We start from the raw sequence: 16,340 nt of genomic DNA, 5'->3' as shown, positions 1-16,340 counted from the left end.
AATGATTCTCTCTCATCATTGATGTTTCTATCTCTCTCTCCCTCTCCCTTCCTCTCTGAAATCAATAAAAAATGTTTTTTTAAAAAAAATTAACCTGCATGTTGGAATCAAGCTGGTGTGCTAGTTAGTTTTGTAGCATTAGGAGTCAAGGGCCATTAGAGGGGCTTCATCACTCAGGCCATGGACTTCTAATCCATAATCACAACGGTGGTGACACTCTTAGTAAAAAACCCACCATCAGCAGTGGTTCTGGTCCCGTTTATGCCATTGTGACAGGAGCTCAAGGTGTCCTATATAGTCGCCACTAATAACTGTGGCTCTTTACATTTAAAGTAATGAAAATTAATACAATTTAAACTTCAGTTATTCAGTCATTAGTCACAGTCTAAGTACTCAACAGCCACTGGTATGGAATTTCCCATCATCACACAAAGTTCTCAGAGAGCACTGATTCTAAGAGTTGCATGTCTTTACCACAGGGGCAGTACAGTCAGGCCTCACTTAATGTTGCCCATAGTTCTGTGATGTTAAGCAAATGGAGGTATAATGAAACCAATTTTACAATAGGCTAATTGATATAAACAAGAATTAGGTTTCTGTGGCATCTCATCAACTATCAAAACCACGCTGTATGGAATGGCATTCTTTGAGTACCTGCTGTACTGAGTTTTTTTGCACCTAGTAAGATGTCACAAATGTATCCTTCTGCAAAAGTTAAGAAGAAAATCTGATCACTACTTAAAATACTCTATGAACCCTGGTTTCATAAGAACAGGGACCACAACTGAGATCAGTTTATTATCTGAGCCATTCCTGAGGGCTCATTAAAAATTAGTTTAAGTTCTTTTCTTTTACAAATAAAGCTGCTAATCCATTCAGAAGGTTATAGAATGAATGGAGATCTGATTGGAGAATGAAGAGGAAGAATCTTAGAGAAACCAATAATTAGTCACATTAAAGTCTTAATCTTTGTGACCAGTCTTGATCTTATTAACACATGCCTTTCCTATAGGATTTTATGCAATAACAAGTGGCCATAAAGAGGGGCAGGCGAGAGGGCTCATTTTTTTTTTTTACTACCTTTGTACCTGAGAATCTTGAAACAATTTTATGGGCCAGTAAATTTTAATGCTTGTTTGCAAACTATTAACAAGCTAGAGCCAACTATTTGAAAGTACTGTTTTTTAAACGTCTGGGGTTGGTGTTTGCAAACAGTGACTAAGAAAAGGAGACTAGGGTCCTGGCTTCACTTTCTCTTTGCTAGGGGGCTCCCAGTTCCATTACTTTCTAGAGGGAAGAGTTGATTCTCTAAATCCAGAGTCCAGGCTTTCTCCCAAACACAGTGATGACTAGATGATGAAATGGCAAAAGAAAGGATTTTCTTGGGCAACGGTAGCCTCCATCGTTTTACTTTCTGTGGTATGACCTCCACAGCCACCCTCCCTGCAGACTCCAGCAGCCCATTCCTTATGAATTACGCATTGAGGAATCATTTTTTTTTCATTGCCATACAACTCCATTCTCAACAAAATGCAGTTTATAATGTATAGATATAAGAGTGGTTCAGCTGTGGGGCTTAATTTGGAAATAATGTTCTGTTTCTTTTCTTTCTGACTGTCTTATTTATATCTTTATTCTAGACAGCACTTGCCACATGGTAGGCACTCAATAAATACTTACTGAATGAAAACATGAATGTTATAGAAATATATTTCTTTGTGCTGCTTTCATTAAAGCAGAATTAGCTTTCTATCAATAAATTGAAATGAGCACAATTTGGCAAGGTTCACAATGTCCCCTGGAGATTTGTCAGATTTGGTTTGTCAACATATTTTTTAGCAGAAGCCCCTTTATACTGTTTTTTTTTTTTTTTTTTACTATTACCCGAAATTTGACAGAAATTAGGTTTTCTGTGAACACTGTCCCGGGAATTGTATTACTGGACATAACAGGAGAACATGACTGCATGTTTTACAATTGATGGTGCACTTTCACATTCAACACATATTAACTAAGTGTATTTCATGAGTTTGGCTCTTCCCTGAAGAGGCCAGTGGGGATGATAAATGGGTAAACAAATTATGAGATAAGCAGAGTAATAGCAAAAAGAACAGGATGGTATGGGACAGAGCAAATGGTTCTAATGCTGGCTGGGAAATGAGGAAGGACCTGGAAGGACATTTAAGTGGCATTATGCCTGTAGAATGCTGTCCAATGGGTAAAGATGGGATGAGAACAAGGGCTCCTCACACACACACACACACACACACACACACACACACACACACACAAAGTGTTATAACAAGGTTGGAATATATCAACTCAGTAGGAGCCCTTTTTGTCCGGTGGGTAGCTGGTTGTAACTTGATATCACTTTCACTCATGTATGCAGTGGGCCACCAGGCATTTATTTAGGCATCCTTGATGTCCTGTCCTAGGCACTAAGTTTGCTCTGAAACTAGGCAAAATCACACTAGAAGAATTTGAATACAATGGATACATCCACATGAGATACACATGTTTTCTGGTTGAACAAGCCCCTCATTCCCTTTTTCTCATAGATCAATTATGTAGGTATCTTGTTCTCAGTGAGAATGGGGCCAAATAGCCTGTGTCCTGGAGCAAATGGTGTTTTAAGTCACCCGACATGCCTTAACAACAAAGCCAAAGGGAAAGTATTTGCACAAGAACATTTTTATCTCTTAACAAAACTTAAAATGACACAAGTCCCTAGATCATTGCCCAGTCACTCAGATAAGAGTCAAGTGTATGAAATGGTGAGTCAGCTTGAGAATGTGGAGTTTAACCCTTAAGTTACTGTTTGAACAGAAAAACTTGTCCTGAAGATGATCTATAACTATGAAATGTCTACCTGACATCTTATTGACATTGTCAAGTATTAGCAAGAGTTTTACTCACAAATCTTAGGACTAAACATACTGTTAAAAAAACTCTTAATGTAAACCTATTTCTAATGGTCCTCAAATTCATATTTGCAAATGAACTACTAGTATGTACTTGGGCATTTGGGTGGACATACACACACAGGCACAAAGAAATAGCCATAAACCAAATTATTCTTTAATTCTGTAACCGTGGTGTTCTAATTTTAACTTGTGAAGTACTAAGCTTTCAAGTCCTCACCCCCACGGATTATAACTTAGTGATTATGGAATATGACAGGAACTGTGCTATCTACATCTTCAATAAAGCACGTCAGGTGACCTGATATTGCTGAACCCCAGATCATACAGAAACCTTGTTCTATCATTCATGATTAATTTCTGGCTCTGTAGTAATAAGATAATGATGACAGCAGCCAACACTTACTGAGTGTTTATAATGTTCTGGGCATTATGCTAAGTATCTTCCATCTTTATAACTACTCATTGGAATGGGATATCACTGTGACCCATCTATAGATGAGGACACTGAGTCAGGGTGCAGCGGTATATCCTGTCACACATCACTTATCCAAGGCAGTCATATCCTAGAGGCCAGGCTCTTGACTGCCACCTAACAAAATATACTACTTTATTTGTAATAGTTTAATTTCAAAGATAAAGGTTTTTTCTGCATCTAGAGAAAACCTTGAGGGAATATCATATTAGTTATCTATTGTTGTTCAACTACTCACCCAAAACTTGGTGATTTAAATCCAGCACGGTTATCTTCGTACTCTCTCAGGTTCTGGGTGTGAACGAGGCTCATCTGGGTGGCTCTTACTCAAGGTCCTTCGAAAAACTGCACATGCTGGCTGGAATCCTCTGAAATCTGGGACCTCACAGGTCTGGTACCTCAGATGTCTGGGGGCTAGGGCTGCTAGGGCACCTGTATCTCTAGGTGGTCTCTCCATGTGATTTGTGTAGCATGACAGCTCAGGGTAGCTGGACTTCATGGAGAATCAATGTGTCCAAGGCACATGCTCCAGGAAAGAGAGCGCCTGCTATGAACCAGCCTTGGGAGTCATGCAGAATCACCTCCACCACAGTCCATGAGTCAGGCACTCCCACAGGCACATGCAAGCTTAGGGAGGAGAAAGAGATTCTTTCCAGCTCTTCATTGGACTGGAAATACTATGTTTTGTGGCCAATGTTTGGAAAATACAAATTGCCTTATCCACCCTCGGGGCAAAAACAGCTCACATCCTTTTCACATACAAGAGGCACTTTCCTTCCCTCCCCCGGCAATTGCCCCAATGCCTCATCCCATCACCACACCAAGCTCTGGTGCAATGCCCAGATCTCTTCATCTAAATCAGATTCGAGTATCCTGGCTGCTCGGGTAAGGCTGTTCAGGTGGATAGCTCGCTCTTCCAGTATTGAACGTATGGATCTGAAGACCAGGGACCTATTCTCCACACAGCAAACATGCATTGGAGGGAAGGTCCAGGATGTTCCTGTTTAAAAGGGGGAAAGTTGGGCGGCACACAGCAGACTCTTTCACAGAACGGTTCTGAACAATACCTGGGCAAACTGCCTGTGCCCTGGTTAAGATTTTGTCCTAGTTCCTAGAAATGATTTGCCATGGGTCTTAGGTCCATGCTTTGGACTCCTGGCTCACCTGTAAGTTGTAATTCCTAACCCACAAGATGTGACATGTTTAGGGCTGGTAGCTTTCTCAGCCTGCTTTCTGCTTATAAAATGTTGAGGTACCAGAGCTTCCTCATTCTGTATTAAGTCTTCTCCTTTCAGTGCAAGATGATCCAATTCCTTTAAAAGCTTTGTGAGTTTCCTGTGAATTTACAATCTACTGTATTATTCAAAAGCCACATCCACAAGTCTCTGAGATAATTATCTTCTTTACTTTGGGCTCTCTGCAAGACTTCTGTGCTGCAATCCACTTACGATTCTTAGAAGTCCTGTGGTTTTGCTCCTTTGAACAGATCCACGAAGCATCACCTTAAATCTTCCTGACGTCTCAATAAAGGGTTTCATAGCCATGATCTTGGCTCCATCTTTAGATGATGTTTTCTTGAAAATATCTCAGATTTCATCTCTGCTTGAAAGTCATTTCTTCACTTGAGAATTATTTGCCATCAGGACAGCCTGGCAGTGAGAAACCTTTATTTTCAAACATAGGAATTCCGGGATCCTTTACAGTTAATAGGTCTTTCTTTGGCTTGTCTCTTTACTCTCACATTTTACTATAGGCAGCTAGAAGAATCCAGGAGGCAGATTTTACACTCTACCTGAAAACCTCCTTAGCTACATCATTCAGTTTCCTAAGTGCGTGTTTCACTTCCCGCATTACCGCAGGTGACAGTGTTGCTAAATTTCCACAATGGCACAGGAAGGCTCATGTTTCCTCCAGCTTCCGGCATCTTCCTCACCTCCTTTTAAGCCTCACCCAGAGCTTTCGTGAGGATCAACAGCCTTTGCTAACTTTGTCTTCAAGACTCCTCCAGTTTCCCAAAGCTGCGGCCACCCTTTTGAAGTTTTATTTATAGTAGCACTCCCACTTCCAGGTACCAATATCTGTACTAGTTGTCTACTGCTGTATAACAAAGCACTCCAGAATTCAGTGGCTTAAAATGACCATTGTATCCTTTTTCCTCTCTTAGAGTCCTCGTACTTGTCTGGGCTCAGCTAACCAGTGATTATACAGGCTCTCTCACAGCAGTAGTGAGAGTCAGGGGTTGGAATCATCCGAAGATTCAGTTATTAGATTTTTGGTGTCTGGGCTTGGAAAACACAGATAGCTGAGAGCTGAAGCAAATGGAGTCTTCCTCATCACTCTCGCCTCTAGGTGGTCTCTCTACCTGTTCTCTAGAGCATGGGTGCTTCAGAGTAAGCAGTCTCCTCACATAGAGATCAGGGCCATCAAGATGTGTGTTCCAGACAGCAAGAGCCAAACAGAGCCATACTACCTGGGATCCAGCCACAGAAAGCAGGCAGCCGCCCCTTCCCCATATTTTATTTGTCAGGGCCAGTCACAGAGGCCCTCCCAGATTCAGGGTTCTGAAGAGCATGTGGGACTGGAAATATTGTTGAAGCCAGTTTTGGAAAAGACAACCTGCCACCAATCCTTTAAATTATTTAAATCTTCAGAACAACTCTATAATAGCAATGCTAAAATTTTGTGTGGTTCATTAACTTTCTAGGAGAAGCTTATGTTTTAGTATGGTGAAAGCCTTTAGAATAATGCTTATTAATTACAGAATTGTGCATTTTGGGCATGCTCTGCTCTTAAAAGTTGGCTGCTTTTGGGAACTGTGTAGAATACTGGCTCACAAAGATGTCCATTGAGTTAGAAAATTAGCTTTGTTCTTTTCCATTCTCATTTGGATGTCTCCCATTTGTTTCATGTTCCCAGTGTGCCAAAATGTGAGCAAACACTTTACATGCAATATCTATTTTATGCCTCTGAGATAATTACTGATCATTTTATGCTTGACTATACTGGAGCTTAGAGAGCTTTTCCTAAAACCTCTTTTAATATTATCATTTGCACCATTGCCACCCCTTCCCCCACTACACACACACAATTCTGTGAACTCTTTCATGGCCTATTGTTTTTCACTTTTATGGCATATGTCATGTTCTAACATGATCAAGAATTAATTCATTTGTTTAACTTATTTTTTTATTGTCTGACACCTTCCACTAGGACAGAGGAAGGTAGGGAAAATTTTCTCTGTACTCACTAATGTGTTTCAGGAAATACTAGTCAAATGTATGACTCAACAAATGACTGCATGAATGAATGGTCCTGCTGAGATTTGAATCCAGATTTGACTTGGAAACCTTTAAACATATTTTTTTTAATTATGGAATTTTGCCTTTTTAAAACTTTTTTAAAAATTGAATTTATTAAGGTGACATTGGATAATAAAATGATATAGGTTTCAGGTGTATAATTCTATAACACATCATCTGAATATTGTATTTTGTGTTCACCACCCCAAGTCAAGTGTTCCTTCATCACTATTTATCCTCCTTTACCCTCCTCTACCTTCCCACAACTCCCTTTCCCACTGGTAATCACCATACTGTTCTCTGTGTATATTAGGTTGTTGTTCTTGGTTGTTATTGTTGATTTTTGCTTAATCCCTTCACCTTTTCCACCCAGGCCTCAGACTTCCCTTCCCTTTGACAGCTATCAGTCTATTTATTATCTGATTCTCTGAGTCTGTTTCTATTTTTTTGTTAGTTTATTTTGTTCATTAGATTCCACATATATATAGGTGAAATCATATGGTACTTGTCTTTCTCTGGCTGGCTTCTGTCACTTAGCATAATACCTTTCAGCTCTCCATCCATGCTGTTGCAAAAAGAAGATTCCCCTCATTTTTATGGCCAAGGAGTATTTTTTTTTGTAAATGTATCACAGGTTTTTTTATCCACTCATCTACTGTTGGACACTTGGGCTGCTTCCAAATCTTGGCTATTGTAAATAACACTTCAATGAACTTAGAGGTACATATGTTCTTTTGAATTAGTGTTTCGGGTTTCTTTGAATAAATTCCCAGAAGTGGAAGCGCTGGATCATAAGGCAGTTTCATTTTTAATTTTTTGAGATAACTCCATACTGCTTTCCCCAGGGGTTAATACTCAAAATTTACTAAAGCCTTATAAAAGTCAACACACACACACAAAAAAAAACAAATTTAAAAATGGGCAAAAAACCTGAATAGACACTACTCCAAAAAGGACATACAGATAGCCAATAGACATGAAAAGATGTTCATCAAAGAAATGAAAATTTAAAACCACAATGAGATATCACCCCATATCTGTCAGTAAATCAACAACCAAGAAGCATTGGTGAGGATTTGGAGAAAAGAGAACTCTTGTGCATTGTTGTGTGAATGCAGATTGGTGCAGCCACTGTGGAAAGTAGTATGGAGTTAACTCAAGAAATTAAAAATGGAACTGCCTTATCACCCAGCAATTCCACTTCTGGGAATATATCCAAAGAAAGCTGAAACACTAATTTGAAAGAATATATGCACCTTATGTTCATTGCAGTGTTATTTACAGTAGCCAAGATGTTAAAGCAGCCCAAGTGCCCATCAGTAGGTGAGAGGATAAAACAGCTGTGGTCCGTTTATACAATGGAATATTACTCAGCCATAGAAAAGCCTTTAATCTCAGCCATTTTACTTTATTATCTCCTTCAACCTAGGGACATTTACTGATGTCATATGTGCTGTCATGGTGAGAGAAAAATCTGCATGCCTTAAATAACTCAGGAACTAAGAAAAGTTAGATATGTTCCTATCAATAATTCTCACAGTAAAATGCCAAATTAGTAACGTAGTTTAAGATTTTTGAGTTTTGATATTTCAGTAAAGCTTAATGTAATTTCCTAAAATTAACATCTGTTTCCAGAGAAATTTTGTTTATTTAATAAATATGTATTAAATTTATAATAAACTATATTAGAAAATAAATCTTGGAATTTTTTTAAACTTAAATAAATGTTTTAAAATCATATCTAAATAGTTTTTCTGCCTCTTTTAAAATTAGTTGTTACTAATATTATGCTGATTTGTTTTTCTAAATATTTCCCTTTTTTCAACTTCAGAAATTTCCACTTTAGAAGTTCATAGTTTTATATATAATTAATTACATATAATTGATTTGAGAAAAAAAGAGAGGAAGGGAGAGAGAGAGAGAGAGAGAGAGAGAGAGAGAGAGAGAGAGAGAGAAAGAGAAAGAAACATCAATTTGTTTTTCCTTTCATTGGTTGATTCTTGTATGTGCCCTGACCAAGGATCAGCCTGAAACCTTGGTGTATCGGTGATGACTGCTCTAACCAACTGAGCGACCTGGCCAGGGCTAGAAGTTCTTAGTCTTAATTTTCCTGTTAAATATGTGTTTCTGTTAAGGATTCAAATATGCTGATTCTTTGTAAAATTCACCCTTGGCATCATTTAAATAACGAAGTTCTTTAACAAAATAATAATCTCTTTATGCATGTAGGCGTTTTGTTTTGTTTATTTCATACCATTTAAATAATCAAGCTTACTAATTTCCTACAAGAAGCTTCCATTTGCCACCGACTAGACTAGCTAATTTGCTTGTTCTCCCTAGCTTTCCATATTCTCATCTCTAAAGCCCCAGGGACCAGTTCAGTCTGTTCTCATGTCACATCTTTATCAGACCCTAAAAATACAGGTGTGGGTAGGTTCCAGCAGCTGCTTGAAGTGTGTTCCCCTGCTGAGTGGCTGTATCCCTGGGCACTTCTGGCTTGCAGGTGGCTGATAATCCCTGGACCCCTTATGGTCCACCTAACGTCTTCCTTCATGATGGAAGTTATCCTCCAGCTCTGAGACCAAAACTCCCTTTCTATTGGCAGTCTTGAGAAGTGTTGGCTGATCTAGGATCACGGGTAGGTGGTGGTGGTGGGGTGGGCAGAGTGGAGGATGCAGGCCTTTGTCTCCATCCTTGGGGACTCACAGGAGCCCAGTGGGCAAGGGCAGCCCCGCCAGCCCCAGTGCTGTGCCGGCTTGGCCCTGCAGTCTTGCTAACACCTCCCATCCTTTGCTCATCTGCCTCCAGTGCTCACCCGGCCCAGACCGCACAGTGACGACTACAGCACCATGAAGAAGATTCCTCCTCGAAAGCCAAAGCGAAGTCCCCACACCAAGCTCAGCGGCTCCTCGGAGGAGATCTCCGGCGCCGGGCCCGGGGCGGTGGGCGTCCCGGGCGCGCGGCACAGAGCAGGGGGTCCACAGTGCGCCCTGAGGGCCATGCTGGGGGTCCCCGCGCACCCAGCGCCCCTGGCGCACTCTGAGGCCGAGACAGAGCCTGAGCCGGAGCCCGTCTACATCGAGATGGTGGGCCACGCGGGCAGCCCCGACCAGGGGGAAGCGGTGTACGAGGAGATGAAGTACTTCGCGCCCCCAGAGGACGGGGGCGCTCAGGTGGCGGGCGCCTGGGCGGCCGTGTCACTCCCGTGGCTGTGTGAGCGCCCCAGCCCCTTCACCTTGGAGGAGAGAGACACTGGCTGCCAGACACCAGGGCCGGGCAAAGACACCTGCGACATCCCCGCCCCCTTCCCCAACCTGCTGCCTCACCGGCCCCCGCTCCTGGTGTTCCCCCCGACCCCTGTCACCTGCTCCCCAGCGTCGGATGAATCGCCTTTGACGCCCCTGGAGGTGAAAAAGCTGCCAGTCCTGGAAACCAACCTCAAGTACCCTGTGCAGTCGGAAGGCTCCAGTCCTCTGTCGCCACAGTATTCCAAGAGCCAAAACGGGGGTGGTGACAGGCCCCCGTCCCCCGGCCTACCTGTGTTCAACGGGTCCCACAAAGTCTCTCCGCCTCCCACGCCGCCGCCTCCTCCCCCTGCGCCGCCTGCCGCTGCCCACCGCCACTTCACCTTCCCACCCGAGGCCGGCGTGGTGCCCACGGGGAAAGCAGCCGCAAACCCGGATCTGCCCAAAGTGCAGCAAAAGCCAAACTCTGCTCCCGCAGCGGGTCCCTGCAGCTCCTTCTCCAAGGCTCCGCATTCCCCTGGGAAGGCAGCAGCTAGAGTGGACCATCGGAAGGCCAACTCCAACGCCTCGTCTCCAGTCCCCTACAGCCCCCCGAACTCCAGGCCCCTCGGCAGCCCCCTGGACGAGCTAACCAGCCTCTTTAACTCCGGGAGGAGCGTCCTTCGGAAGTCTGCAGCGGGAAGAAAAATCAGGGAACCTGAAGGTATGCAGATAGAAGCATTTCCCTTTTTTGCTCATTGAGATGGATGGAAGGATGGATGACGGGTGGGTGGATGGATGGACAGATGGATGTTGGGGGATGTAGATGTACATGTATACACACATACATATATATGTAATTTAAATAATGCTTGAGGTGATTGTGGTAGTTGTTCAGAGAGAAATTTTATGCAACCAATATGGCCAAATAGGCAGGTATGGATATTTCCATTTTTCAGATGAAGGCTCATGATATAAAAATACATAGCATGAAAACTGGATTCAGTAAATTCTTATGAGTTCATATGTGTTAGAGCAAGGTTCAGTTTTAGCTGCTGATCATTTTCCCCTCTAACAATACTTTAGACCATGGAATTAGTATTTTTATAGCATTATACATTGTCAATTCCCATTTGATTTACATTTCAGTGTTGACTCCTGTCTATCCTTCTGTCTTGGCTGTCTGTCTCACTTCCACTCCTGGTTTCTGGGATGATTACCTATTCACTTACTGTTTTACATGTGATATTGCTCACATTTCTATTGTTTTATATGAATGACTTTCTTCTGCTCATATTCCACCTGAGGAACACTTAACTTGGTTCTACTACATCTGTGTCTTCTCAGCCTAAGGCATGGTTTGCACTGACAGTCCACTCAAGTGTGCTCAATACCATGATGTTGCAGCCTGAATATATATATATTTTTTGTTCATAAAAGCAAAATGTAACTAGCAAAAAATAAAAAATAAAAAGCCAATCACTTGTAAGTAACCACATGCTACTTAATTCAGATGAAGTTGCCTTTATGTGCTAAAGGTTTCATTTAGGCAGATTCTATAAGCGGAAAGGGGTGGGGACATTAACCAAGGAACTTATCTGCATACTAGTAGCCTGGTGCACGAAATTCGTGCAAATTATAAGGGAATTAATTAGCAGAGATATTTTAATATTGCTGTTTGCCCTTTCTCTATAATAGAAGTGTGAGAGATGAAAGGAAATTAGTAAAATGTATATGAAAATAATATATAAATTTGTTAATAAATAAATAGTAACAAAAGGATATAACAACAGAGGCATGATATAAAAACAACAAAAACATGATATGAAAACAAAAACATGATATAAAAACAACAGTGATGCAAACAATGACTAATAAAGTGATTAAACTTATTCTAATATTTCCCTGTATACCACATTGAGAGTGAAAACACTTTCAGAGTGCTTGACTAATTTCCCTGGTGCTGAAGTATTTAGAACTTTAACTGTAATGACACATGCTCTTCAAACTCTAGAGAAAGCAACATATAACTGACCATGTGCGAAAATGGGTTCAGGTAGGAATGTGCCTACTCTGTCTGGAGTTTGACCTTGAGATTTATTAATAGTCATCACAAATGCTAGCATCATGGGAAACCGTCATCGAATCAATTTAAATGGGAGGCCAGTGTCAGATGGGGACAAATTAATTCTTGAAATTAGAACAACCTCTCCCTCTGCAGATCCTGTTAATACTTCAGTTTTGATAATGTTAGGTCGTAATCTTTTGATAATAAATCTGGTACCATTACAAAGACCCCATTTACTATTGAGATTTCTCAATAGCATGATGATTGCACCTACTTTCAATTTTAATTTATGACACAGCATTCCCAAAGGAGTAATACTATTAAGAAATTCAATGGGAAAATTTTCTTTTTCAGCATCATCTGTGGAATCAATGGAATCATCACTCAAATATGTGTGAAAATCTCCATCGAGTATATCCAAAATTTCATCATTTAATTTTTGAATATGCTCATTTTTTGGACAAAGAATTCATGTTTAGATATATTTTTAATATTATCTAGATATAGTATTTCCAAAGGTAGCTTCAATAATAGATCCAAAACTGCTATCAAGTTTGCCATCTCCAAGTTTTACTAACCATCCACTATTAGCCTCCTGGGAAACAGCTCGAGGAGGGTGCAGCCCTTGACAAGACAACCCAGGACTCAGTACTTCCACGCTCCGCTCTGAGGGCGGGTTCCTGCCTGAAACCTTGCCCTCTGGTAAACTGCTGGGGTAGGGCACAGTTGTTTCCAAGACAACCCCTGCAGGACTGACTTCCTTCCAGTTGGTCGAGCTTTGGGACATGATGTTATACCCAGGGTTTTTATACAAGTAGGTATGCATAACCCATGGACACAGACAATAGTGTGGTGAAGGCCTGGGGGTGGGGTGAGAGAAAGGTAGAGGAGGTCAATGGGGGTACAAAAAAAAGGAGGGGACATCTGTAATTCTTTCAACAATAAAGATAATTTTTTAAAAAATCCCAGATATAAAATGTAGAAATATGTAGACTTCTCTATCTTATACTTTTTTAAGTTTCAAAATAAATCTGAGCTCTTGCGGGGGGGGGGGGGGAGAATCTAATCATCTTTCAAAAAAAATCATTGTAAGGTTTTTATAGAAATCCAAAATATTTCCCAATGTTCCATATTTTGGAGAAGAATTGCATAAATATACAGCACCTTTTCTTTTTTTGAAAATATATTTTTATTGACTTCAGAGAGGAAGGGAGAGGGAGAGAGATAGAAACATCAATGATGAGAGAGAATCATTGATTGGCTGCCTCCTACATGCCCCCCACTGGGGATCGAGCCTACAACCTGGGCTTGTGCCCTAATCGGGAATGAACCATGACCTCCTGGTTCATAGGTCCATGCTCAACCACTGAGCATCTTTTCTTTAAAGAAATTGTAGCAGGTCCCTTGAGTTATGATGCTTTAGGTAGATGGCAACTATTAACATCCTTATTTTACAGAAATGGAAAACTTCCAGGTGAAGAGGCTAAATACCTTCCTTAGGGTCACGTGGTAGAATTGGAAGTAAAGTTTTGACTTACGTTATAACATTTTATGTGTACATTAGCCTGTTCTTTCTCCCAAAGAAAATACATAAATGTTAGCTTTCATTATTTAATTAGGAAAATTACGTTAGTTACAAAAGCTCTAGAAAATTGAGAATGCAATCTGAATAAGTGAAAAGTAGGTCAAGGCTAAGAACACTTAGCAAATGAATGAATAACCTACTTCCTATTTATTCTTCAGACAAGCTAATTGTTTGTTTAGCTAACAATTTGTTCTTAATTATAGGCCATTAATAAATGAAATTGTCCTTGTAAATAGGAGAATGTTTGAATTTCACAAGTCGTATGTTTCATTCCAGGGAACAAAGTGGAATATAAGAGTAAAGCATTAAGTAAACAAATTAGCATTTGCTTTTAGAACTAAAAGTTTATTAAAACCTCATAAACCTCATTTTACTATAGATGGGACTTGGGTAAATTCTTCTTGGCTCTATTTAAGAAAGAGAAGTTAATGCATTTCTAGACAGGCCTCATCACTTGGAAAGCCCTATGTTTAGGATTTAGAGTCTCGTGAGAATTACAGTGAGGCCTCTGGGCATGGTGCATGAATTTGCTGATTGTATTTTCCTATGGTGGCCACTAACCAGTATTTGAGAACACACATAAAACCTCAGGTACAACATTGTTAGTTCAACTCTAAAATTATAAAACATCTATTTTTCTACTGTGGGCTTTTGCAAAACACTTTTTTTAATTTGAAAAGATTTCTTTGAGCCACTTAGGACTTTCTCATAAATATATGAATTAGCAGCTCCTGTCCCAGCATAGTAGCTATAATAACAGAAAAGTTAGCAATGTGAGACTGGGTCATCCTCACACATCAGATCACGGGAGTTCCAACTATACAGTTGAGAACTGTGTGATTCTTGATGGGCTCTCATGTGGGAAATAAGTTTATAAGTGTTTTTTTTTGATGTTTTTTTTTTTAAGAATGTAAAGGGGGCTAAAGATAAGATGTAGATGAAAAAAAAGTCAGTGCTGGAGCTAATCACTGGAGCTGCTTATATGATTATTAAGGTTTACATAATTGGGTCCTTAAGTCAGTAATCCATTCTCTTCTGAATGAATTGAATGGCTGTTATTAATGACTTACTGTAGTCTTGGGACTTCTTCCCTTTAAGGTTTTAAATCTTCTACTTTACCTGCTTTATATTTAAAGATATTCTTATTTTCATCTGAAATAGCTTTCTTACCAAATCACCCAGTGGGTGGCTAATTCACCCTCAAGGCACCTAAATTAATTACAGCTCATTTCTTATACAGTTGTGATATAGGGAAATCTTTTTTTGCAAATTTTGAAGAAGAGTTCAAAATTCCTTCACATCTTTGGAAAGTGACCTTGAGGAAATTGAACTGCTCATTATTATCCTGCTATAGCTATTTCCAGTTAAAACATAAAATAAAATGAGTTGTGTATAAGAAATGAGGTCCTTTGGTATGTAATTCTGCTTCATCAGTACGCCATAAACTTGTATGTAATGTTTCATAAATAGTATCTTCCTTAAAACAGTTCATTTTCTATAGATGCTTAGATATTCAATTTGAGCTATAGAGAATCACACTACACCCAAGAGTCCAGGATGCACCCATAGACAAAATGTTATTGTGCAGATGACAGATATGACTTCAGCCTGAGAGGAAAGATGTGAGCAGCAAGGAACTGTAGTGCTCACTATGCCCCAGGCGTTGTTTTAATAACCTGTTTAATTCTCACAAGACTAAAGATACCTGCTGCTATTATCTCCATTTTACAGATGGGAAAACTAAGTCACAGAGAGATTAATCGACTTTCTTGAAGTCACCCTGCTCATAAAAGACAGAGAAAGACTTGGACACAGTAATTATGTCTCCAGTGGCAATTCTCTTAGCTAGGTACACAGGGTGCCTACGACTGGACTGTAGAGGGGAAAAAAAACCAACCAAGAATAAGGTTTTAAAATTCATATTTGCTCACCTAAGGTGCAATAAGTTAAGAGTCATCCAGTTTAGAAGGAGAAAACTGTTCCACAAACTCAAATATGCCAAAGATGTACTTTACGGCTCATGGGTATACATATACAATTTTGGAATATCATAGGGAGCCACTTGGCCCTTAAAATTAAGAATGACTAAACGTTTAATTATCTATTCCTTTCTAGATACAATTATACCATATATTCACAAAATGTTTTCCATATATAATATGGCTAATATTGTCATGCTAATTATTTCTAGTTGCCTAGAAATAGTTACATTCTCAAATATTATGAGAGCTGATTCAAGTGGAAGTGGAAGGGAAGATTCATTGTCTTGCTTAGGCCACTAGGGTGCTCTATTGCTCCAAATGGCATTACATCGTCTGATTGCATGTATCTAGAACATGAAATAAAACAAACATGTTATTCTCCACTCATTGAAAATGATCAAGATGATAGAACATTGACAAAAATGCAGCACACCTCGGGAATCTGGAGAAGAAAGTGGAGGAGAGCCAGGCTGAATTAAGGAAAAGTCTGATTTGCAGAATATATATATATATATATATATATATATATATATATATATATATATTCTCATTATTCTCTGATACTGTGCATCCTTAGTTTATAAGATATAGATAGGTAGCTAAAATTATGTCAACAAAAATAATGTTTAATGTTTCTTTGCATTTAGTAGCTGGTTATTAAATACTTAGTGAAAAACTTAGTTAAAAAACAGCAATTTGACATATAAATATATTTGATAGATTTAGCCCTTTGGCATTTTTACTTAAGCATTGCTTAAGCTAAGTGGAAATTACTGTTAATTT

The 16,340-nt window shown here is 39.8% G+C and overlaps 1 protein-coding gene across 2 annotated transcripts in view; it reads left to right on the top strand.

Moving 5' to 3' along the window:
- MYO16 (myosin XVI) overlaps positions 1-16,340 on the top strand; it is a 417,071-nt gene that overhangs the window by 334,043 nt on the left and 66,688 nt on the right. For both annotated transcript variants that reach the window (XM_036301819.1, XM_036301818.1), the window contains exon 31: positions 9,507-10,646. In XM_036301819.1, coding sequence (XP_036157712.1) covers positions 9,507-10,646 — 1,140 coding nt within the window. The remainder of the gene's footprint in view (positions 1-9,506; positions 10,647-16,340) is intronic.

This window comes from Myotis myotis, unplaced genomic scaffold (assembly GCF_014108235.1).
Source record: "Myotis myotis isolate mMyoMyo1 unplaced genomic scaffold, mMyoMyo1.p scaffold_m19_p_3, whole genome shotgun sequence".
NCBI classification, from domain to species: Eukaryota; Metazoa; Chordata; class Mammalia; order Chiroptera; family Vespertilionidae; genus Myotis; species Myotis myotis.
Note: the sequence above shows the minus strand (reverse complement) of the source record. Positions and strands in the feature narration are given on the sequence as shown.